A 26,725-nucleotide genomic window follows, 5' to 3' on the forward strand; every position below is an offset into this window, starting at 1 on the left:
GCCCCATGTCATTACGACTGACAGCGTCATTGCCGTGTCCAATATATATAAATATAATTATATTGTATAAACATTATTATAACTATAGCCTAGGCCTACATCATGCTGACAATCAAAAACAAAATGACATGATATCATAGGCGATTGTCTTTTGACCAAGTGCATCTTAAAAGACATGAATGACAGCTCTCATTGAAATTAGGGATGCACTGATATGGATTTTTTGGCCGATACCGATAACTGATAATTCTTCAGACTTGGAGGCCGATAGCCGATATGAATAGGCTGATATTTATAAATATTTCAAAATGTTATATTTTTATACAGCAAACTTCTTAAAAGATTGAACTGCTCTTATGAACTGAATAGTCTATACTGAAAGCAAAATAGCTTTCAAAATTGCAAGTTGATTATATAGACCTATATTCCACCAATTTCACATAAATCAGCATGCAGAAATTACATTACTTCCTTTTCTTCAAAGCAAATTAACATGCAACTTGACTGTTGCATAAAAATAATAGGTTAAATAACAAAATGGGATTTAATCAACAAGCAAGTTAAATATATTCAAATAAGATGAAAATGAAAGAGCTAAGGACTGAAACCAGCTCAAATGGTCTTGAATAAAACGTGTTACAGTGATGTTCACATGTACACGTCATGTTCGAAAAAGCCTTTTTTAGAGGTGTTTTGACAGTTCAGAGCCACCATACAAGCGAACAGCTAAATATAGTTTAGAATTTGCAGCACATATTCATCCTATTTGCCGTTTTAGATTCTTTTGAACACATGTCGGTGCTGCTTGTCAATCAGACTACGCTTCTGCGCTCGTTTTTGCTGTCAATTGCGGGAAAAATTATCGATGAAAAGTTTATGATAAACCGCTGAGTTTTACTCAACTCTAGAGGCAGAGTTACCATCAAAGTCAGACTTTCATACAAAACCTGCATTAAGCTGACTTTATGGCAAACACAGAGCTGAAAATAAAGACAGAATGATCGGCTAGTCGAGAGCCTCTATGACTGGATTCATCTCTCACCTCTCCCCCATGCTACAGTGTGTGTGTGTCTGTGTGTGTGTGTGTGTGTGTGTGTGTGTGTGCTCGTTATAATCAATATGAATATTCCGATCAAACTGAATACAATCTTACATCAATAACACATGGCAAGCAACGCATTGATAACAACAAATAATCAGATTACAAATAACCGTTATGTTTACACGTGTTGTAAAATGTGCAGGCCCTTTAACGGGACTGGGCTGCAGTTTGGGGTGTGTGTGAAGCAGAGAGGGAGAGAGAAAGTAGGAGCGGTTTTTGGGCAATGAGACTGAAATCAATGAGATTTTCAGTGACTGATTTGTTGTACCGCACGGAAAGTAATAAATATTTCGGACCAAGTTACATGTGTCGTCGTTCATTCACCGGCTGCAACTAAAAGAGACGACAGTTTACCCTGAAATTAACATTATTTTGCTCAGGAGTAATAAGTCAATCTCCCCTTCTATCTCTAACACAACAAAGAAACGGAGCAGGAAAGGTTTACACATGTAATAATTTTCCTGAGGCAATTTAAAGCAAAATACACAATGACACTCAATCAAACACATCTACAATGATAAGGAACATGTTTACTTACATGTTATTTACGCACAGCAATAACACATAAAGAAATGACAGACTTTGAAGGAATAAACAGTGTGAGGAGGGATCCATAAAAGTGCACTGGGTCTGAACATGTTCCGTCCACGTGTGCGTGGCAGGCAGGTCTGTACAATTATGTAATTTATAGGCTTAAAGATATCGGCCTAATTTAGACATCAGATCAATAACGATAATCTTAAAAATAGCATTTATCGGCCGATAACGATATGGCCGCCGATATATTGTGCATCCCTAATAGAGATTGTGAAAGGCAAACGCCTGTGCGCTACTTTTCCTCTCCTTAATCGCTGCGCACAGCTCTGCCTGCCTGTGCGTTGTGAAACAGGCATAAAGCCCTTTGAAGATTTACAGTGTTCTCTCTGCAATGTTTAGGTTTGAAGTAGGGGAATTGAATCCACATTCATTAATAAGTCTAAATAAATACATCTATTACTAAGCCCATATAAGCAACAAAAAAATAAAAAACAAATGAAAGCCCATATGAAAAAGCTTATTTATTTGCTGTCTTAGTTCTAAGGCTAAAAAAATAACTCTACATCTCTATGTTTATCATTTTTATTTGTTAGTTTGTACTTTTATTTTAGTTGTCTTTTGTTAATTTTGTTTTATTTTCTAAATTGAATACAATAATAATAAAACTTGTTTTTAATGATTTATCAAAGAATCATAATGATTTGTTTCATTATTTCATGGTCATTTACAAGTAGCAGGGTATTTGTCATTTACAAGTAGCAGGGTACTGTATATTTCTGTTCATTCGCATCCCGTTCCTTTGTGACTTCTAGCATAGTCGCAAACTCCTGTTGCAACTAAAAACATGTTTTTAATCCCTTACTGTATGTTCACACCAAAAGCGGCGAGAGCGTCCAAGGTAGCTCTGGCCGCCTTGGCGACGACGCTCTCTGCCTTCAGCTCCTGCGGCGAGAGCGTCAAAACTCGCTACATTGATCTCATATTTAAAGGAGCTGTTGCAGCATATCAGTTACATTCCTGAATAAGACATGTTTCTAGCGTGAAAATGTTGCGCACTTCTTATCAAATTCATACAACAATGGAAGATCAAGTTGCGTGTGGTGTGGCTTTGCTCTATTTATCCAATATGTGTCCATATGTCTGAAATATCCTGAAGCACCAGTACTGTTTTGTACTGTCACATCACGTGAGATTCCCGCTTTTTTAAGATAAATTTATATATCATTAATGAACATCAGTAACTCGCCAGTAACTTATTTAATGTATGTTCCTGTAGGAAAAATTTTTAAATAATTGGAAATCCGGCGACCGCAATAATCAAACCCTTGGGAACAACTGTGGTCGGAACCAAAGTTCACAGGTCTGTGTTCTCTGAACTGCTATCAAGCGATGGACGTCTTCATTCTGATTGCTTGCCGCCGAACCGCGTCATAGCTCATTACCATAAAGTTGACTTCATTTCAACTCTCCTCGACGTTCACGCCGGCGAAGACGCGCCGCGCTGCTCCTCGCCGCTTATCGCCGCCGGCTCTCATTGAAAATGAATGACTTCCGGCTACTTTGACGCTCTCGCAGCTTTCGGTGTGAACGTACGGTAAGTCCTGCCACGCAGTTAAGTGCAGCAGCAATTGTCATATTGAACTTTCACCCACTGTAATTATGTAAACTGGCAGTGGACAGGTTAGAGACCAGAAAACAGACATTCCAACACTTTAGCATTGTTTTTCAGATAAACAAATATGTTCACTTGGCATATTTATTAAATATCTGCAAAGATAATATGATATTTACAATCATGGCCAAAATTGTTGTCACTCCTAAAATTTGTCCAGAAAATCAAGTATTTCTCACAGAAAAGTATGGCATTTACACATGTTTTGCTATACACGTTTATTCCCTTTGTGTATTGGAACAAAACAAAAAAAGGAAGAAAAAAAATCTAATTTGACAATGTTACACAAAACCCCAAAAATAGGTTGGACAAAATTATAGGCTCCCTTTCAAAATTGTGGATTAATAAGAGTAAAAAAAAACTTTAAAAATCTAAAAAACTCACCTAGGGCAAGTGTGGGCAATAAAAAAAAAATCACTTTGTCTTTGCATTGTGTGTCTTGTGTGTGCAACACCAAGCAAAGACAACAAAGAGTAGAAGAGAACTGTCTGAGCATCTGAGAATCAAAATTGTGGAAAAATATAAACAATCTCAAGTTTTTTTCACAGTGTGCAACATTATCATGAGGTTTGAACCCATGGCAAGATAATCTTGCTGGGCGTGGACAGAAGAGAAAGTTTTATGAAAGGTTGCAATGCTCCAACTGCTTAAAAATGCAGAAACTGGGCACAATTTTACTGTGCGTGTTTGCTGGACAGTCTTTCACTGACACTTACAGCAGAAGCTCCCATTTTACTGCGATTGAGAGAATTAAAGAAAAAAATTAATTTCTCTCACTCTATTACTGTGGCCCATTTGACCTGCTGAGGTGACTTTTTCTCTCCTCTGTTACAGCGAGTTACAGACACAAGCACATTTCTGTAGAGTTTTCTCCACAGTGTCTATCATGAATCAGCAGTGATCGCTGCTGCCGTTTATCAGCGTCCCTCATCTTTGAAAAGCGCCTGCGTGTAAGAGCCAATCGCAGCCCTTTCTGTTGAATGCATGACCAATCAAAAGGATGTAAGAAAACTTGCTATAGACAAGGCACAGAAAGCGAGTGGGATATTTAAATTTGTTTATTTGCTATGAATCCTCATGTTGTTTAAAGGTAAAGTTAATTTATCTGACTGTTTGTATTAAAGGACAAAATTGTATTACAAATAGTATATAAATATAAATATATTTATACAAGAATTGCTGTGCTGTGAAAAAATATATAAAACTGTGTATGGAAAGCATCGTCAATGCACTGTGATGCACCGAGATATCGAATTGAACCGAAACGATGACATGATAATCGTAACCGAACCGAACCGTGAGACCAGTGTAGGTTCACACTTCTAGTGCCTTGACTGTGTGCAAGGGATTATCTAGGAATTTTTGAAAGATTTTGGGTTGCAGTGTAGGGCCCAGTGTCAAAAGCTGGGTTTGTGTCCGAGATCTTGGTTCATCCAGCAGGACAATGACCACAAACATACTTCAAAAGTACACAGTAATGGATGGCAACAAAGCGCTGGAGAGTTCTAAAGTGCCTAGCAACACGTTCAGATCTAAATCCCATTGAACACCTGTGGAGAGAACTTAATACTGCTGTTGGGAAAAGGTGCCCTTTCAATATGAGAGACCTGGAGCAGTTGTGGTCCAAAATTCCAGGGGAGAGGTGTAAGAAGCTTATTGATGGTTGTAGGAAGCAATTTTGGCCATGACTGTATATGATTTAGAGAAATTGAAAACTTGAATTCAGCACCTTTAATAAATGTCTCAAAAAATACAACATATTTTGGGACAAAACTTTGACATCTTAAAAAACATGCATGCATAATTTGTCAATACATTAATGTTAGATATTAAGTACCGTTTTTGCCATAAATTTGACAAAGTAATAATTAAAGTTACATTGAAAGGCATAGTTGTGGTAAATGTATTTTATAATTAAGTCCTCATTACATATGAAAATAGTACATTTTTAACCTAATAGAAGTTATAATTGTGGACATATTTTGCCCCATGTCTCAAGAATCTGTGAAATAACTTAAAAAATATTAGATCTTACTTGCTGATGTCTTGACATTCTGGGAACCTTGTGTCATTGTAGAATGTTCCATTGAAGAAAAAAAATGCAGACTTGTAATGATCCTTAAAAGAAAATTACAAAAAACACAAACTTACTTTTCTTTGCCAGTAGCTATGATTGCATCCAAAGTTGTCAATTATATGTAAAATACACACACACACACACACACACACACACACACACACACACACACACACACACACACACACACACACACACACACACACACACACACACACTTTTCTAATAAAAAATGCATAAAAATAAATGTAAAAAAAAACTTATAGCTAATTTATAAATTTCACGATCTGGGTCATCAAGAGTAAACCATTTTCAAATTAAGACAACACTCTAATATGCAGTTTTGATATCCAAAACAAATTTATTCACTAAGTGCTTCTGTCACTGTGTTTAATCCTTTCTGTGCATGACTGTATGGTAGAGTTAATGCCACATGCACTGTAACGTGTATGATAATCATAGTTCCTTTTGAAATTAAAATAGTTTGCTAAAAGCTATATTTCCGCTGGAGGTTATGAGGTGAACACCAGCAGAAACAGTAGATCACAATCACATTGGGGCAGGGGCACATGTGATACAACTGTACAAATTTTGATGATATTATAACAATCTATCGTTGGCCCCTTATTCTGTTTACTTTGCATAGGTGGGATTTGTGGATTTAATGAAAAACTAGTTGAAAGATGGAAAGAAGACAAAGTTAAAGCTGAAGCCCCCCTGAAAATGGCCTCGTCATGCCCAATTGCCCATGGTCTGGTGTTTTTCTTTGTTTAATATTGTAAAAACGATATCTCAACATTTGATATAAAAATGGAAACATAACTAGAGTCTGTTTAAGCCTGCTTAAATTAGGTTTATGTGGAGTATTTTGACTGATAACCTGTGAGTGCCCATGTACATTTCTAACCTTGCTGATGAACTGTGGTACCATGTCTGGAGTGTTGCTGAACTCTCCAAACACCTGCAGATCGCTGACACAGCAGATGACATCCCGAAGATCAGTCAGCTTCTGAGAGCCCAACACATGCAGAGTCTGAAATGCTCTCACAAGCCTAAACTATTATAAAAAATAAAATTATACAAAACAAACAAACAAACAAATAAATTTCATTCAGTAAATGCAGAAACGTACTAAGATTGTATCATTGACATTAGGCCTACATGACTAAACTAAAATTGCGGTTTGAAAATGTGCGATTTTTAAATTGCAAAAGCAATGATTATTTCAATTATTACTTTTGGCAAGAGAGGTAAGCACAAGTAATTAAAACAATTTAACTAATGTTATTTAAAAACCAGACAACTGTTACAGCAAAACTTATGAGACCCAATTGAAAATGAAAGCTGTAAACTACATCTCTGCTCTGCTTCTCTCTTACTGCAGACCTTTGACCTGCTTGCTTAAGGTAATGTTTGCTCTCCTCTCTTGGCTGTTACAGTATTCTTGTGGATTAAGGGCGTACTCACACTATGTTATCTGAACCTTGCCCAGGCCCGTTTCTCAGATTGTTAGAGAAGTGTGAGTGCGCTGAACAGAGATGGGGGACTCAAGTCACACGACATGGCTCGAGTTAGACTTAAGGCACAAAATTTAGGACTTGAGATTTCCTTGACATATATCTAAAAAAAGACACAACTTGACTTGGACTTGGCTGTCATGACTTGAGTTAAATGACTAGAAAAAATATATTTTTTGTTAAATACACAACTGTTTGTTTTATCTGATGCATTTAAAAACAAAACAAAACTGAAGTCACGCATGCGTAGTATTAAAGAGCCCATATTATACATGAAATAGGGTCATATCTTGGTTGTAAGGGTCTCCAACAACAGTTTAATATGCATGCAAGGTCAAAAAACACTTTCGTGGTCTTATAATCTGCATTTATTTTTACCTAATTATCCCAGCGACTCCTGTATGAATCGTCCAGTGATTCATTTGTTCCCAAACCCCTCCTTAGCGCGAAGCTAATCTGCGCTGATTGGACCAATGACAGTCTGTTGCGATTGGTCGACTGCCTTCAGTCAGAGAGTGAAATGCACAACAGCTAATCAGCAATATAAAAGTAATCACAGTTCATACACGCTCGATAGTGTAGGCGTGGATTTTAGCTGCCAGTGGGTCAATGTAAATACAGACTATGGACTTGAAAATTCCAGCAAAAACTCCAAAAACAGTTGAGGAGATCTCCTAGCTTCTCACTCTTCTCTTTTCACAGACACACACACACATATTGCACACACACACACACACACACACGCACGCACGCACTTAACCCTGCCCCGGACGACAACGCGCACGCGCACACACACACACACACATACATACACACAAACACACACACCTCCGGACGACAGCGCGCACACACGCACACACAGACACAAACTACTCCTCGTCCACGGAGCTCCGTTAACAAAGCAGCACGCGTCACGTTTTTACCGTGACTTTGCACGCGATAAGAGAATATAGCCAGTTAACCTGATACAGTACACGCGGTTACAAGTAACAAATCACAACTAAATACATTTGCAATCTAGAGTCAACGAGGCAACTTTAATCGCACGTACTTACACTTGAGAAATGGAGGAAGAACAATCCATCCTGACATGTCCAGCAGTAAGTTACTCTTTACTGATCCTTCCTTTAACAAACGCTGATGAAGTATTCTTTGTAGCATGTAGTTTCCAGAAGTTTCCAACTGCTTGGCTATAATGCTGAGGTTTCATCTTTGGGTAGAGACTCAATATATCCATCTGCAGTGTGACTTCAATCGACCGGCATGTTTGTGTGTGTGTGTGTGAGTGTGTCTGGGTCTGGGTTTCTGCGTCAGAGGGCGGGGCCTTAGGTTTGAAATCTCCCGGGTTTGCGCGTGCACGTGAATAACTTGGTTTCGTTCGTAAGTCATGGCGAAACACCTAATGAATCGGTATCAAGGCGACTCGTTTGAAGCACTATGAGTCGACTCTTTTATAGATGAATCAACAGTTTTAAACACAGTTTTAAACAGATTTAAGCCTTAGCTGGATACTTCACTTCACTTAGAGCTGTGTTACACACTACATGGAGGGGAATTTTCAAAAACCCATAATATGGGCTCTTTAACAGGATCTGGACTGGATCATTTGAGTCAGAAGAACCAATTTAAATGATTAATTTGAACGGTTAATTTGCTATTCGGCAATCAGAATGCGGTGATGAGAATGGAAGGTGTTCTGCCAAAGTAACCTATTTTACGGGTTTGAAGATTAAAAACAAGATGGCTGATCAAAGTTTATACTATTTAGTCTGACTCAGTGCTTGCCACACTTAAGCGGGCCGACTAAGTTTATTTAGTGACAAATTTTTTTTACAGTTATTATCATTCTTCTACACTGTTTTGTATTTTAACCAAACATCTGTGATCGATGTAGTGGAAAAACCTCTCTCCTTACTGGATTCAAATGGTTGCAAAATATACCTACAGCATTAGTAATCAAAGTATTAGCCTTCTTTAAATAATCTACACGTTTAAATTGTGTAAATATGATTATTTATTAATATTTTTTAGAGATATTCTGTTTTTATTCCTGTTTCTGTCATTAATTTCTCAATTGTTGTATCTTTTATTAATTTGAAGATGTCATTAGGCTAATACATAGGCTATTTTTATGCATATCTAAAATGCTTTTGCATTCAAGTTTGCTTTGAACTTGAAAGACAGAGAGAAACAGATTTGACCTGTCAGCGGTGCTCATGGCTCCTGAATAGGTAAGAAAAAAGGAATGTCTTTTTTTGTTTTTGTTTTTACTTTAGCCCATTGAAAGTAAACAGTGTAAAACATTGTCAAAATTATTGTAAAACATTTTATAATTTTTATTTGTCACATATGGGTAACTATCTATGTGATGTGGGTAAATGGTGCATTTCAATCCAGCAACCACCGCAAGTATATTTCAAACCTGTGAGAAGCACTGATAGTATTGTATTTGCATGCTAATGTTTAACGTTTAAGTTTTTGACATGTTAGGTGTTAAGTTTAATTTAAAAAAAATTGCATTAAAACAATCTGTTAAATGCTATATTCCAGTTTTTTCTCACATGCAGATTTCTAATCTTTTTAAAAACAATTTATCGGGGAGAAAAACTAAAGAATTAAGTTTTATTAATTTTGGGAGCCGCGACGTAACTCTATATTGCACAAAACAGGTGTCATTCAATTGTGCTGGTTGTGCCATTAATAAACACTTTATCTGTTTTCCTTGTTTGGATTTAACCAAAATATTTGGTTAGATTTGTGCTGGTTTGTGCCATGAAAATGAACAACAGATATTTATATTTGTGCACAAATATTTTACTTTCGTTTGCTCACAAATTGTGCTCGTTTGTGCTGCAAAAATATTATTTGTAAAAAAATAATATCAGATCATTAAAAGGTCTTCCCACCCCAGTTGCTACATATTTACTAAAATAGTCTCATTTGTGTTATGACATATTAAAAAACTTGCAAATATATGACAGAAGATTGTGATACAATATGAGGCATATTAAATTCATAGGCCTACTTTGACTGAAAATCATCCACCTGCACAGTTGGCCTCAAACTAAAATATAATTAATATATTTTTCTTGGAAAAAAATATCTTTTTGAAACAAATTTCGTATATAGTTTGTCTCTTTAAAAGCCGCTTTTCCAATCGTTCGGACCCTTTTTTTATGGAGAACTGTTAGGCTCACATTCCGTGCTAAACCAGGCAAGACAGCAAATCAATTTTTTTTGGAGGGAATATGACTAAAATTTAACATGATGAATGAAAATGATTGGAGGGGAAATAAATGTATCAAAAATTTCATACATTACAGAAAAATAAACAATGATAATAAAACAATAATAGTGCATTTGTATTATAGTGGCAGAAATATATTTTTTGACAGGCCTTGGGCAAAGTAAGCGGCACTTTCACTAATAAAAAATATAGCACTTAAATTATTTCATTTTTAACAATCAATAAATTTCACAGAGGTTTTATATCAAAAGTTGATAAAAATATAAAATATACATTTTGTTGGTAAAATAACCATTTAAACAATGGCTGTTATTTATTTTAGTATTCAAACATTAAATACCGATTTTTTCAAGTGAAATAAAAATGAAAATGAAACAACAGCATTTACATAGGATGTAAAGCATATTCATATTAAAGCAATTCCTGGTTGAGATTTTAGAAAATATAGCTACCCAGTATATATTAAAGATCACAGAGAAATTACATGTCCCCAAAAATGTCCACCTTTTATTTAACTGAATTGTATAAATATTGAAAATTGCTCATTTTATTTTTATTAAACATTTGTTATTTTTTATTAGCAAAAACAATATCAACATTTAAGAATCTATATTTATTTTATTCATTCATTCATTCATTCATTCATTCATTCGACTTGTTTATTGGTGCATATATAGGCTATAATTTAAATTATACAACAGTACCTTGGACAGCTACAGTGCCACTAAAGCTTTCAAACAAAAGTCCAAAAAATTAAAGTTTTAAAGTTTAAATTAATTTTCTCCGGTGACGGCCGACATCACAACACGCCGTATAACCATCCTTCAGGTGGTAGCCTATAGCCGGCATTAAATTACAAAACAAGCTGTCTGGGCCTTGAATTAAAAAAGTTTAGTTATTTCCTCATTGTTTAAAGAGTCTACAAGTTATTAAATATAAAAAATCTTTATATATCTTTTTATATCTAAAAAAATAAAGCATCTTAAACAATATTTCTACCAGCCCAAACAAATTTAAATATTTTAAAATACGCGGGGAGCTGATATCATTATCTTTCATTCAATATTTTAATAAAAGAAGCAACACTAACGAAACTTTCAGGTACAATCCAGCACAAATGAAACGCACACAAACGAGACTATTTTAGAAAATATGTAGCAACTGGGGTGGGAAGACCTTTTAATGATCTGATATTATTTTTTTACAAATAATATTTTTGCAGCACAAACGAGCACAATTTGTGAGCAAACGAAAGTAACATATTTGGGCACAAATATAAATATCTGTTGTTCATTTTCATGGCACAAACCAGCACAAATCTAACCAAATATTTTGGTTGAATCCAAACAAGGAAAACAGATAAAGTGTTTATTAACGGCACAACCAGCACAATTGAATGACACCTGTTTTGTGCAATATAGAGTTACGTCGCGGCTCCCAAAGTGTTTTAATTAGGCAATATCTAAACAATACAAACAGATAAAGTGTTTATTTTAATGGCATAAACCAGCACAAATCCAACACTAACATATGACACCTGTTTTGTGCATTTTAGAGGAAATAATGGGGCGCTGAGTGACGTCGCGGCTCCCGAAATGTTAAATTAGTCAATATCTAATCAATAAACATAGATAAAGAGTTAATTGTTGTGGCACAAACCAGCACAAATCCAGCACTAACATATGACACCTGTTTTGTGCAATTTAGACAACCTGGGGTGGAGAGTGACGTTGCGGCTCCCGAAATGTTTTGATAAGGCAATATCTAAACAATAAAAATAGATAAAGTGTTTATTTTAACGGCACAAACCAGCACAAACCGAGCACAAACGAATGAGACCAGTTTGGTGTGATTTAGACAACATGGGGTGGAAAATGACGTCACGGCTCCTGAAATATTTCGATTATATCTAAACAGGGAAAATAGATAAAGTGTTTATTTTAACGGCACAAACCAGCACAAACCCAGCACAAACGAATGATACCAGTTTTGTGCGATTTGGAGGAAATGGGGTGGAGAGTGACGTCACGGCTCCCGAAATATTTTGCTTATATTTGAAAGAGGAAAACAGATACCGTGTTCGTTTTAATGGCACAAACCCGCACAAACAACCTGCGCTGTTTTGAAGTCAATTGCCCAACATGGGGTGGAGAGTGACGTCACACTGTTAAAAAATAATGCTTAATATCTTAAACCCCAAACCAGCACAAACGTTCGTTTTTGCGGCACAAATCGGCACAAACGTAACACAAACGAATGGCATAGTTTTGGGGATTATTTGTTTTTATGGGGTGCCAACTTCACTGAGGTATATAATCATATATTGTAACATATACACTTGTAATCATGTTTATCTATCCCTGTACATATATTCATATATTGTAACATATACACTTGTAATCATGTTTATTTATCTGCACACTACTAATTATTAATAGCAACCTGCAACTATATATTAATATTTTGTAAATCTGCTCATAGCTTATCCAACCTGTATATAATTTTGATAGTACATCCATCTGTAAATATCACCATAGTTTTTCTATAATTGCACTTTATAACTTATTCCAGTATCCTGCACTTGCTGCTACTGCACTGCTGGTTAGACCTAAACTGCATTTCATTGCATTGTACTTGTACATGTGTAATGACAATAAAGTTGAATCTAATCTAATCTAAAGAGCACTTACTGAACAGCGCAGCATCGATGACGTAAGGCCCGAATGTAATGTGAGAGCGGGCCGTCGGGGGAGACGGGAGGGGGGACAAGCATGCTTTGGCCCGGTTCAAGGCAACTGTACATAGTGTGAGTACGACCACACATGCACGCACGCACGCACACATGCATGCAAGCACGCACACACACACACACACACACACAACTCTGCAGAGTGAGTTTTCTCTACCACGTCTATCATGGATCAACTCTGATAACTGTGCATTATAGACCACAGCCATTCATCTGTATGTGTTCTGTTTAGTGTGGAAACACAATGTCAATGACCAATCACAGGTGTTTAAAAACTCACTTGACAACGCTCAAAAAGCAAGCGGATAATGTTTACATTCATTCATTTGCTATAAATGCTCATGTTGTTCTGTGCCTGTACTTGAGTTTTGTTTGACACATTCCTTGTGCAGGCTCCATTTCATATATCTGACTGCTTGCATTAAAAGAAAAATTGTATAACAAATAGTGCATGAATGTGTTTATATATTTTAATACAAGAATTTATGTGCTGTAAAATAAAATGTAAAATTGTTTAGGGAAGGCATTATCGATGCACCGTGATAAATAAAATCCCTGTATTTATCATGGTTGTCACACACTGAACTGGAAACTATTCCAGCATATGTTTTACGCAGCAGATGCCCTTTAAGCCCAGCACTGGGAAACACTCACACACTCTTGATTCTCACACACTCACTCACACACACACACACACACACACACACACACACACACACACACACACACACACACACACACACACACACACACACACAAACACAATATGGCCAATTTAGCTAAATCAATTCTCCTATAGCGCATGTGTTTTGGACTGTAGGGGAAACCGGAGCACCTGGAGGAAACCCACGCCAACAAGGGGAGAACATGCAAACTCCCAATATCTTTTGTGAAATTATGGCAAATAGCAATTTTGATCAGATAAAAATCACAATTAGATTTTTTTTCTCCAAATCGTGCAGTCCTAATTGGCATTAACATTTATTAAAATTAGCATGTTTATATGGTACTTACCCGCTGAAAAAGAATAGGATACATAATATTAAAAGTCAATATGACTTCTCCCTCAGGGATCAGGTCTCTGACATTGTCAGGCCTCTTGCCGACAGATAACATCTCCTTCATGAAAAAAAAAAACAGATTAAGAATAAATGTAATATTCATATGGTGTCTGTAAACAATAACTCACATTGAACATACCATTTCATTAGCATAGACTTCATGTCTGTCAACCATATCTCTGGTCAGAGTTTCTTTATAGTCTTGTCTTCTTTTGCGTAATCTGACGAAGCAGCATAATTAAAACTTTAATAACTTTAACCAAGATGTATTGAACTAAATCTAGTGCTGGAAGGCGAAACTTTAACATACTTCAGTGTGGATAGATGAGACTCTGATGGTATAATGTCCTGGTCTTCATGTTTACTTCTCAGGGAATCAACACTGACAAGACAGTATGTATATATGTAACTAAGTATGCACGTTTGCGTGTAAGCACGTTCGCTATATAACATATATCAACCCAATTTTACCTGCAGATGTTTTTGAGTTCCTCCAGTATCGCTGGCTCAATGCCCATCTCCTCGATTAATTCCACATCCTCTATCTCTGGGGCTGTGCCACTGTATGAATACATCTCCGGATTTAGCACATCTACCCATAATTTTCGAAATGTGCCGATATGAAACTCCTTAGAGTTTACGTCCACGAATTCATAAACAGGTACGTTTTCACATGGCATCTCTTTGCGTATCTCCGCCATAATTCTTCGTCTTCTTCTTACGTTTATGGCGAATTGCATTTTTTGTGCACATCGCCATCTACTGTGCTAGTTATGGGACACTTCACACTCCAGCACAGAAGGCGGCAGTAATGCAACTCGCCAATATCTATTAATAGAAGAAGAAGACACCGCCGCTGCAAAGTTGCTTTAAGGAACCAAGGTATTTACAAGATGCACTTTTCAAACGACATATTAGACGTGTTTCGAGATTCACCACGGATTTATGCGTTTTAGTCATGCGTTAAAGTATTGAATACGGAAGCTTGCCACTCAAATGTTGTATAGAATTATTCTTTCTAATCCACCCTTACAGAGTGTGTCATTCAGAGATTTGATTTTACAATATTCATCATTAACAAAAGGCATCTATGGAAAATTTGTTTAATCCGTGTCAGCATCCCAGCACCCTTCAACCACCCCAATTTGGAATCGCGAAATTATGAAAGATTTATTAAAGCATTTTACTAAAAATGCATAGTTTATACTTAACCATCTAAACAAGTATTTAGTGATGTGTTTAGAACCGCATCTCTTCTGTATGCGCGATTAAAAAGAAATACAAGGGCATAATTCTGTTTTGACGTTTAACAGTCATGTGCATAGCAACACTGCAATCACTCAACCTGCCCAACAACAGAACACCCCAGCAACAAGTCTACAAATCAAGAAGACTTTAGCTTAATTAAAGTGAGTTTGAAAAAATATTTAAAAAGTTTAAAACAACAATTTCCACTAAATAACCTTGTGGTGAATGGAGGTTTTGTCCATTTGTGTGAGGATTCACCTCCAAACACATTAAACAGAGTTGATTGTGTCTTCTAATAGTGTCTGTGGTGTGCGTTTAATGGCCCCTCAGCGTAACTCACAGTCAGGAAAAAAGAAAGTGTCCCAGGACCCAAAATGTATCCTAAAAGGGGGGTTGAATCATTAAAATATAAATAGGGATTACACAACATCACTAGTCAGACTGATGTCAGAACTAAAGGTAGTCAAATTTAGAACATACCTTGTTAACAATTCATTTCAGGGTCCACTCTTTTCCTCTACCATCCTATTTGGTGCCAGCTGCAGCCGTCTTGTAAAAAATATTTCTATGCCCCCGTCATAGGCACTAGAAAGGTTTCTTCTAACATAATCTATTAGAAAAACAAAAGATTGACTAGTGTGTCTGTGCTTCAGTGTAACACAATCCTTCATAAATTTTTTTCATTCATTCATTCATTTTCTTTTCGGCTTAGTCCCTTTATTAATCTGGGGTCGCTACAGCGGAATGAACCCCCAACTTATTCAGCATATGTTTTTACACAGCGGATGCCCTTTTAGCTGCAAGCCATCACTGGGTAACATTCAAATTTACTCATTCACACACAAACACTAGGGCCAATTTAGCTTGCCCGGTTAGGGTCTTTGGACTTGTGGGGGAAACTGGAGCACCTGGAGGAAACCCAGGCGAATGCAGGGAGAACATGCAAACTCCACACAGAAATGCTAACTGACCCAGCTGAGGTTTGAACCAGCGACCTTATTGCTGTGAGGCGACAGCACTACCTACTGCGCCACCGCATCGCCTACATAAATCTTTTTAAGATGTTGATTTAGTGCTCGAAGCTGCTCAAGAAACAATTCTGATTATTATCAATGTTAAAAACAGATGTGATGACAAATACTGTTGTGTGAAATTTTTTCCCAAAATTGATTGTTAAATAGACTCTAAAACTCAAATATTTGTGTACACTACAGCAGTCAGTGAGATATTTTAGTAAATGCATATTTATATTCAACAAAGATGCATTAAACCAGAAATTCTCAACCACTAGTGGGCCTCAGAGATCCTGCAGGTGGACCTTGAGCTTAAAATTAACATAGTTAATGTAACATAGAGGGGTAACATAGTTTACCCCTTTTTTTATAATTTAATATTAGTATTATGGTTCTACTGAGTTATAAAAATTATATTGGTATAATTTTTTTGCCATAACGCCCAGCTCTATCTCTGGGAAACATTAAAACATCCGTGCTAATTGATGTTGCACTAGTGACATTAATCTGTAATATTTGGAAAAAGTGCATGGTGTAGACCAGGGGTGGCCAACCCTGTTCCTGGAGAGCCACCTTCCGGCAGATTTCAGTTGCTACACATATCAAACACACCTAAACCAATGAATTAGGACCTGAACACCATGTGATAATTACAGGCAGGTGTGTTTGATATGGGTTGCAACTGAAATCTGTAGGAAGGTGGCTCTCCAGGAACAGGGTTGGCCATCCCTGGTGTAGACCATAATGTTGCAGCAAAAATTTTCTCCGCTTGAACTCCCTTGAAGCCCAAAAAGTTGCCACACTTCTGGTTGAATGGGCTGGAAATCCTTCCGGCACTAGCAGCCAATTTACTGTATAGACCTGAGAGATAACTTCAACCAACCAGTGAGACGGTCGTTGTTTTGAAAGAGACAAGTTTTGCCATAACAAAAGAAAAGCTGAGAGTGAGTTTTCCTTAGGGGTTGAGTAGCACATATATAAGTGTGCAATGCTCTTACTGGACATAAGGTAGATAAATCCTTTTGTGATATCTGTAATGGAGGTTGAAATTGGTCCAAATCTATTACCTGATTCTCAAATCAAGGACTACTTACTTCTGGCAAAAATAAAGGATTTGACTAAGTGACACTCCACTGACTGACAGAGCACACAATTATCTTACGCTTTTAGCAGAGCAAATGGTCAAAAGGAACGCTGTTTTTAGTAACAGATTTTTAAGATCTGCTTCTGCTAATGGCTCATAGCATGACCTTGTGAGAGAGTTCAATATAAGAGGTAAATTCCAATTAGGTGCTCGTAAAGTGCGATTTAGCACCATAAGACAGACCCCTTTTAGGAACTGCCGTTCTAAGGGCTGTCGACTTAGTGGTTGGCCAATTACTCCCTCGTGAAATGCCGAAATGGATGAGGTGTAAACTTTAATAGTACTGACTGCTCTGCCCTTGTCTATCTGAGACTGTAGAAAACGAAGAACATATGGCACTGAGCAGGATACTGGGTCAGTATTCTCACTAAGGAACCATTTTGAAAAGTTTTCCATTATAGCATAGTTGGGTTATTCTCACGAAACCATTAAAACAACATGGCACGTAAGATTTTAAATATAAAACGTAGTAATTTTTTTATTAAAAAAAAAATTATAATAAAGACAATGCGGTTCTCTACGAAGCACAATGTGTAATTTCACCATAATTTATTTATTTTTAATAATTTTACTGCATTTTCTACTTAAATTCTCATTACATGTATGTTTGAATGCTTGTTATGTTGTAATTTAAGCAAATTAGCATACATAAATTAGCATAATTTACAGAATATTCATGCATAATGACAATTAGAAAAAAAATTTAAAATTATGTGTCCGTGACAGATGTTCTCATCCTCCGCAACCATTTAAAGGTACTGTTTAAACACACATAAAAAATTTAAATAAAGTAATTTTTTTGATGAAGGAGCACATGGGCCAGTTGTTTCAAGATTAACATCATTAGGAAAGAAAGATCTTTTATATTTTTCCAGTTTAAAGTAAAACTTTCTCCTGTCAAAATGGTTACACTGCTTTTTTTTAATATAAACTTTATTTATTGAACACAAGTGGAAAGCATTCGTTGTATACAAATGTCCAATTTCTGCTTTTCTTTTTTGAACACTTTTGTAAACATTCAACCCCAAAACCCCCCACCCATCCCACCCATGCAAACACATAGCCATTTTTCTTGTAAAACATATAACAGAAGACGGAGCAATAAAAAAATAAAAAAATATTAATAATAAAACAAAAATAATAATAGTAGTACAATTTGAGATAAATACATAAATGCTTTCAAATAAATAAATAAATAAAACTAAATAAATACATTAGCTAGTTACATCAACAATAATGATGGGCTACCAACTTCTTGGTTATTATGGTTTTAGTTGTGCTGAGGTTAAACCAATGCGTCTAGTTTAGGGCATGACAGTTCCGGAAAAAAAATGCTAGACTAAAAAAATAATAATAATAGTAATTCCGACCATAAAATGATTTCTTAAATAATCACCTCCAGAGGTGTTAAATCATCAAAATAATTTAGTAGTGGCCTCCAATAAGTATAAAACTTGTGAGGCGAGCCTCTGAGAGAGAACTTAATCTTCTCCAATTTCAAAAGACTTAAGATGTCGTGTAACCAAACTGATTGCGGGTGGTTGTTTCGATTTCCACATTAAAAGAATTCTTTTGCGAGCAACAAGGGAGGAAAAGGCGATGACATTATTTTGAATGTTTGTGACATGAAAATCATCTGGGTGTTTTCCAAAAATAGTGATGTGAGGGTTTGGGTTTAGATTAATGTCCAAGATATCTGAGATTGCCTTGAAAAATAACCGCCAGAATTCAGACAATTTAGGGCACAACCAGAACATATGAGTGAGGTTGCATGGGGTCTGTGAGCACCTATTACATTTATTATCTAATTTGTCTGGATAGAGCTTTGAGAGTTTCTCTTTGCTATAATGTAGTCTGTGGAGGACCTTAAATTGTATGAGTGATAGTCTGGCACAAGTAGAAGATGCATTTACAGCATTTAAGGCCTCCCAGAAATTGTCAGAGAGATTTAATTGAAGTTCTGATTCCCAATCCATCTTAATTTTATTCAGGATAGATTCGTTAGCTGGAGAGAGTAAATTATATAAATATGAAATACGGCCTCTTGTCAAGTTTTTGGCTTTAATGATCAAGTCTATCCCACTAGGTATTGGGATATGTGGGAATGAAGTTGTGTGTGTTCTTGCAAAATCACGTAGTTGGAAGTATCGGAAAAAGTCTTATCTGTTTAAACTAAATCTAGAAATCAGCTGGTTGAAGCTTGCAAATAAATCTTCAATATACAAGTCTCCTAACTCTCGTATTCTCTTATTCTCTAAGCTGATAAAATCTGAGTCACTTTTAGCTGGTATAAACAAATGATTATTGCGAATTGGAGTTGATAATGGGAGGGTGAGCCAGCCAAAGTTGCGTCTTATTTGTGCCCAGATTTTTAAAGTTCCGATGACTACAGGGTTGGTGGTAAAGCTTCCTGGGGAAAAGGGTAAGGTTTTACAGGCTAAAGCTCTCAATGAAGAAGAACAAGAGGCTGACTGCATTTGACTCCAACCAGTTTGGGGGTAGGTGAACCAAGATATTGTTTTATCAACATTAGCTGCCCAATAGTAACTTATAAAGTTGGGTAGACCTAGTCCACCTGCCAGTCTGCTTCTGCATAGCGATATTCTGTTTGTACGTGGTCTTTTACCAGCCCAGATAAATGATGAGATAATTACATTTATAGATCTAAAAAAGGATTTAGGAAGGAATATGGGCAGGCACTAAAATACAAATACCTTGGTAGCACATTCATTTTGATAATTTGTATTCTGCCTGCTAAAGACAGCAGCAAGTGACTCCATCTTTGTAAATCTAATTTGACTTTTGCTGTTAATGAATCAAGATTTCGTTCTCGCATTGTTCGTGTTGACTTAGTGATTGCAATAGATATTTGATCTCTTTTTTAGACATTTTAAAAGGTATAAGAGACAATGATATATTTACAGCCAATTCATTGATAGGGAGATATTCACTTTTAGAGATATTTAATTTATACCCAGATAGTTTACTAAACATATTTAATTGGGTCAGGATATTTGGAATACTAGGGGCTTTCTACGTATAAAAGCAGGTCATCAGCATACAGAGAAACTCGGTGTTCCACTCCTTTGAAACCAATTTCTTTTTTCAAAGCAGCTGATAATGGTTCGATTACGAGCGCGAATAGTAATGGGGAAAGTGGGCACCCCTGTCGTGTACCCCGTAAAAGTGGGAATAGTGTAGAGCGTTGATTATTTGTGCATACTGAAGCACTGGGAGAAGAATAAAGTAATTTGATCCATGAAATAAAGTTATTGCTAAAGCCAAATTGTTTTAGGGAAAAGAAAAGATAGGCCCACTCTACCCGATTAAAGGCCTTTTCCACGTCAAGGGATATGACAATCTCTGGGCTATTAGAGGATGATGGGGTAAGGATGACATCCATCAGTCGTCTAATGTTAGAATAGGAATATAGGTAATATTTATGAAAACAAACCTTTTTAAAGTCTTAATTATATGCACTGAGATTTTTTTTCTAAATCATCATAGCTTCCCTATTATTTGCAAAACATATTAAGGCACCTCATTCTCCGCAACTCTTTTCTCATGTACCGCAACCATTTAGGGACAGTTGCGGTAGAGAGAACATGTGTTTCGGGAATGAGAATTTAACTAAATTTGCATACTAGATTCAAATAACTCTTTTGAATTTAATGTTAGTTTAAAATTTTACTAACTGTTTAATTTTTGCTTTGATTTGTTTCATTTTAAACAGTCAGCAATGAAAATAAGAAAATCTTTAGCAAAAGCTAGGTTGGAAAAAATTGCACAGCAACCCAGAACTACTTGAGGGAGTACAGAAGGAAGAAAAGAGAGAGGTTAGATTTGGGGATGCAGGTGTAATTACTAAAAGAAAAACTTTACAGTGTTAGGAAATGTAATCATTTAAGTTAATAATTTAGTTTTGATCTGCACACACACACACACACACACACACACACACACACACACACACACACACACACACACACACACACACACACACACACAAACACACACACACACACACAGAGACAGACAGACAGAGTGAGAAAGGGAAAATAACCATTTAGTCAAATATAAACATTTAGAAAATATTTTGTTTGCAAAAATACTAATTCACCATGATTCTGAAAAAAAGTGCAGGAGTGTAAAGGGGTGACGCTCAGTGGGAAAAACAAACACACTGCATCATACAAAATGTTAATCCTTTTGTGTAGTCTCTTTATAGTCATATGTAATTTTTACGACAATTAAAATACAAAAAATTACACTTCAAATCACTTTCAAACAACAAATATTGAAAGCTTGTCAAAAGTATTTTAGCTTGTCTTAGAAGGAAATCACAAGCAGCATTGTAGAGATAGTAATACTTGAACCTAGTGTTTACACCATGTCATTGCATGTATTTTAATGACCAGAGGGTGCTAATCTGCCTTTTGAGTTTAAATATATTTTAAATAATTTTCACTATTTTACCTGGAAATACCAAGTGTATCTGTCTGACTGCAAGACGGGCGTAAAATAAAGGTGCGTCACTTGTAGTAAGTTAGAGAGGCGTTACTTGCAGTTATGGAGACCCCATTGAAGCATGTGAGATGTCACAACAAGAAGTTATTGGCAAGATGGTGAAAATACTTACATGAGAACATATTCACCAAATGTTTTCATGAGTTCTCCAAATTTATCCACTCCCAATTAATTTGATATATTATTATATTCATTAATTTAGCAACACGCTGACGACTTTCAAGTATAAAGTATAAGCTTGGGTTTAGGGTTGTGGTTGGTATAAGCGTTAATAACTGTGATGGTTTGGTTTAGGTGTGGATCAGGTGTAAATGTTAATAACTGATGGGTATATTGCCATCTTGCCGACAACATAGAGTGGGTCTCCATAACTTAAAGTTCGGCCTCTACTACAAGTCCTGCCCCCTTCATGTTATGCCCCTGTCTTGCAGTCCGCAGACAGACCCTACTCGGAAATACAGCACTAATTTAAACTTAATTAAAATTAAAATTACAAAAAATTTTAAATTACAAAAAATGTTTTCAATAGGGGAAATGTATATTAATTACTTTATAAATAAACATTTTTACCACAATCACCCCCAAACAAAATTCAAAATAATAAAATTATTATAGAACTATGAAAAAAAAAAACTGTGGGTACTTTAGTTGTTCATCCTTTTTTGAACGGCTAAGACCACAAATTTTATTCCCAAATAAGGGACACTACAGGATTAAAGCTGTACCAGAGACCACACCATCTAATGAGAATAATGATTTATTTCAGCTTATCCAAGCAAATGGACATTTTTCTTTTAAAAAAAAATTTGTTTTAAAGCAGTAATAAGAAAATAAAATTGAAATTCAAAGTTGTTTTTTCTACATTAAATGTTTAACAAAATCTCATAATATACTTTGCAGAATTTAGGTTAATCATATTAATCAACCTATTTGTCATTACCGCAACCAATGTTCATTAAGTGATATTTTATTATTATTTTTTAATTGTTTGCTTTTCGATGTATGTGCATAATCTACAAATTATGTCCTTTCAGGTTAGCCACATTATTTTGAAAATACATCAGGTTTTATTAAAATACATAAATAAGTGTTGTTAGTTGTGTACAGTGTTTCAGTAATGAGAAAGAACAATCAAAATAAAAAATCCTGTTATTTTAAAAATAAATGTTATTTCAGAATCTCAAGTAACTCCACATCACTGTTAATAATACCTTTTTTAAAAATGTCAAAATGAATTTGCTTTTTTGACAGAGTCAATTTTGCAGACTGTTGCGGTAATGAGATTTTTTATTACTTGTTTTGATAAATTATGCTCAAAAAAGTACTAAATGATATGTATATATGTTTTAATTAATGTTGACAAATGCTCTAGACTTTGTTTCAATTATCTGCAAAAACAAAATTGAATTTAAACATTTTTTAAAATTCATGTTTGAAATTTTTTTAACTACGTTTTTGTGAGAATCACCTAGTTAGAGCATAGAGTTAGGCTCTAGGTTCTGGTTCAGGGTCTCTTATACTGTTTTATCTAATTGCTGAAAGATCCATAGGGGTCATACCCACAAGCACATGGTCGTTGGGTTCGAATGCCAAATTTGACCTTCCACCTGAGATAGCAGATTTGCTCGTAATGGTAGTTGCCACAGATGACGCTAGATCATCTGAACTAATTCTAAAAACCATGGTTTCCCTGGCCACGTGCAGCAATTAGCAGGATCAATTACAGGAATTACAGTAATTGGGGGAAAGCATATAACAAGGCTGTCGGCTACTCTTGTGACAGAGCATTAAGGCCTAAGCTGACCTCCTGTTAGGGAATACCCTAGGGGAAAAGATCCACCTGAGGAGTCTGATACTGTGCACAAATTTGGGCTTCTACCTCTCAGTGGCGCCCCCAGAAAATTTTCTTAGGGGTGGCCAGAAGAGGCCGCACCAAATCTTGGGGTGGCACAAAAAAAAAAAAATTATGAATTCAGTGTAATGTTATATTTTTGTTTTTGGTAAATGTAATAATGTAGTTTTTATTTATTTAATTAATTCTTCTTGAAATATAGCTATTTATTCCTTGAAGTAATTCAGGAAGTACATGCAAGCCAAATAAAAATCTGTTTAGTTTAAAAACACTTTTCATATATATATATATATATATATATATATATATATGAAATAGCCCATACAGCTACTGTGCTTGTAAATGATATTAAACAATAAGTCAAAGCATTATAATTCCTTCATTAATCATTTAAAATTTGTTAACACGCTTTATTGTAAACTTTTTAAGTGCAAAGAGGATTCGTTTTGGAAAATAGAATTGAAGAAGTAAAAGACAACTAAAATGAAAGCACAAACATTTAGTACAAATAAGTAGTCTTAAATAAATAAATAAATAAAGCAGCCTAAATATAGAAAGATGTTCAGTGTTTGCTATTTTGATAGGACTAAGACAAGACATTTTCATTGATGTTTTATTTCTGTTTTTATTTCCATTTTCATTGTTGATTATATTTTACTATCTCATTTATGTCTCAACAATTGTACATAAACGAATAATAAACGAATAATGAAAATAAATGAATAATGAAAATAGGCCTAAATAAATTATTTATTTAAAGACATTGCCGTACAGTACGTGAAACACTGAGAAAAATAAATTGACCTACCTTAAGCAGATCACTAAAAGTATAATAAAAATATTTTTGCCGCAGGACATAAATTAAGTCTTGCAGGTTTATTTTTAATAATTTAGTTTCAGTTCTGTTCAGTTTTTTTTTTTTCAAAACGTCAATGTTCTCCTTTAAAGTAGCTATAACTGTTGTTTTTTTGTTTTTTTTTTTTGTTTTTTTACTTAATGGCTCAGTATGTTTTGTATTTTAACTTCATATTCAGTCACCTTGCATATGTGTGTGAAATATAATGCCGCATAACCGCGGAAAAAGAAGAAAAAGCTGTCAAAGGTTAGAGCTAATTTATCAAAATAAGCTATATTAAAATACAGCATTTATGTTATTACAGGCAGAGTGGGAACAAACTCAAGGCTAAGATATGCGCATGCCTTTTAATGCATTAGCAGCCTTTCTATGGGCTACAGGCAACTATGGTGTATAATAATGTTTTTTTTTTTTTTTTTTTTTTGTATGGTAAAGGACAATGCACATTATGTTATTGATGTAAACTTAGGCTAAAACTTACCATTGATAAACGTGACCTACCTCAAGCAGATCACTTAAAGTATAAAAAAATAAAGTATATATATATATATATATATATATATATATATATATATATATATATATATATATATATATATATATATATATATATATATATATATATATATATTCTTAATAAACTTCACAGCCACAAATATAAAAAACACAACTTGTATTAAAACTGGGCGAGGATTAGAAAGAATACGATGCTTGTTATATAATTTAAATTTTGATTCTAATTTCTGCAAGCACATTTTTTCACTCGCTACTCTGCCAGAAACTTCGCCGCCGGAGAGCACCTCAATAATGTAAACATTTGTTTAAAGATGGAGCGCAAGATGTGCCGAGTGGCAACATGTGAAGAACGATGGCAAAGCTAAGTGTGATTATTGTAATAAACTAAGTTATAAAGCAGTGTGATTTATAACTTGGCAAAGCTAAGTGTGATTATTGTAATAAACTAAGTTATAAAGCAGAGTCCCGACCAACAGGACTAAGCATATGCGGTTGGCTCATTCTTCACGAATATAGAATTAAAATAATGGCGCGTTAGGTTCACTAAGCAGCGCATTCTCTCCGCCTCATCGTTTATAACCAGCGGGACACGCTGCTGAAGCAGGAGAGACACTCCGTCATTCATAATCTTAGCTGATGTTTTGGAGTCGAAAGAATATATCAAAGAGGAATTTTCTTTTAACAGTCCCGATATGTTTAATCTTTTTATTTTTTTTTCCGTGTCATTTCTCTTCAGCAAATTAGATATTTTTTAAAGCTGCTTGATTCTTTTAAAACCAAAAGCAGAGCCCGTGGTGTTTTTCCATAAGATACTCCTTTATGAATGTTTTAATTTTTTATTAAAGTCTTTAATGTGCTTTTTGATGCGAATTTTTGAATGCGAATTTATCCTCAAAACTTGGCATAAGAGCGATGCAAGTCATGTGTGGCATAATTGCCTTTTTTCCCTGCGCGTGCAAGATCAATTTCTGATCTTTTTGCAACTAAAATGAAAGCATAAACATTCAGTACAAATAAGTAGTCTTAAATAAACAAATAAATAAATAAATAAAGCAGTCTTTTAACCTAAATATAGAGAGATGTTCAGTGTTTGCTATTTTGACAGGACTAAGACAAGACATTTTCATTTATGTTTTATTTCTGTTTTTACTTACATTTTCGTTGTTGATTATAGTTTATTATCTCATTTTATGTCTCAACAATTGTAGATAATAATAAACGAATAATGAAAATTAATGAATAATGAAAATAGGCCTAGATATATTATTTATTTAAAGACATTGCCGACATTGAGCTTAAGTTGAATGCAGCTTCATCAAAAGCAAAAAAAATAAATAAATTGACCTATTTTAAGCAGATCATAATAAAAATATTTTTGCCGCAGGACATAAATTAAGTCTAGCAGGTTTATTTTTTAATAATTTAGTTTCAGTTCAGTTTTTTTTTTTTTTTCAAAACGTCAATGTTCTCCTTTAAAGTAGCTATAACTGTTGTTTTTTTTAACTTAATGGCTCAGTATGTTTTGTATTTGAATTTCAATTTCAGTCTTGCATATGCGTGTGAAATATAATGCAGGCATAACCGCTGAAAAAGAAGAAAAAGCTGTC

At 35.1% G+C, this 26,725-nt stretch overlaps 2 protein-coding genes across 26 annotated transcripts in view; one reads left to right on the forward strand and one right to left on the reverse strand.

The window, feature by feature from the left end:
- snapc3 (small nuclear RNA activating complex, polypeptide 3) overlaps positions 1 to 14,734 on the reverse strand; it is a 47,618-nt gene extending 32,884 nt beyond the window's left edge. Inside the window, exons 1-7 of one of the 4 annotated variants that reach the window (XM_073925785.1) lie at positions 14,434 to 14,668; positions 14,273 to 14,344; positions 14,102 to 14,183; positions 13,938 to 14,020; positions 13,737 to 13,785; positions 6,296 to 6,445; positions 5,347 to 5,429 (exon numbers count right to left, since the gene is read on the reverse strand). In XM_073925785.1, the coding sequence (XP_073781886.1) occupies positions 5,347 to 5,429; positions 6,296 to 6,445; positions 13,737 to 13,785; positions 13,938 to 14,020; positions 14,102 to 14,183; positions 14,273 to 14,344; positions 14,434 to 14,663 (749 nt within the window). In that variant the 5' untranslated portion in view covers positions 14,664 to 14,668. 4 annotated transcript variants of the gene reach the window in all.
- Positions 14,735 to 14,785: 51 nt separating this feature from the next.
- The window catches only part of psip1a (PC4 and SFRS1 interacting protein 1a), a 181,268-nt gene continuing 169,328 nt past the window's right edge, over positions 14,786 to 26,725 (forward strand). For 21 of the 22 annotated variants that reach the window (XR_012400978.1, XR_012400981.1, XR_012400968.1 and 18 more), the window contains exon 1: positions 14,796 to 14,844. The gene's annotated coding sequence lies outside the window, so the exon portion shown is untranslated. 22 annotated transcript variants of the gene reach the window in all.

Source organism: Danio rerio, chromosome 1, assembly GCF_049306965.1.
Source record: "Danio rerio strain Tuebingen ecotype United States chromosome 1, GRCz12tu, whole genome shotgun sequence".
NCBI lineage: Eukaryota > Metazoa > Chordata > Actinopteri > Cypriniformes > Danionidae > Danio > Danio rerio.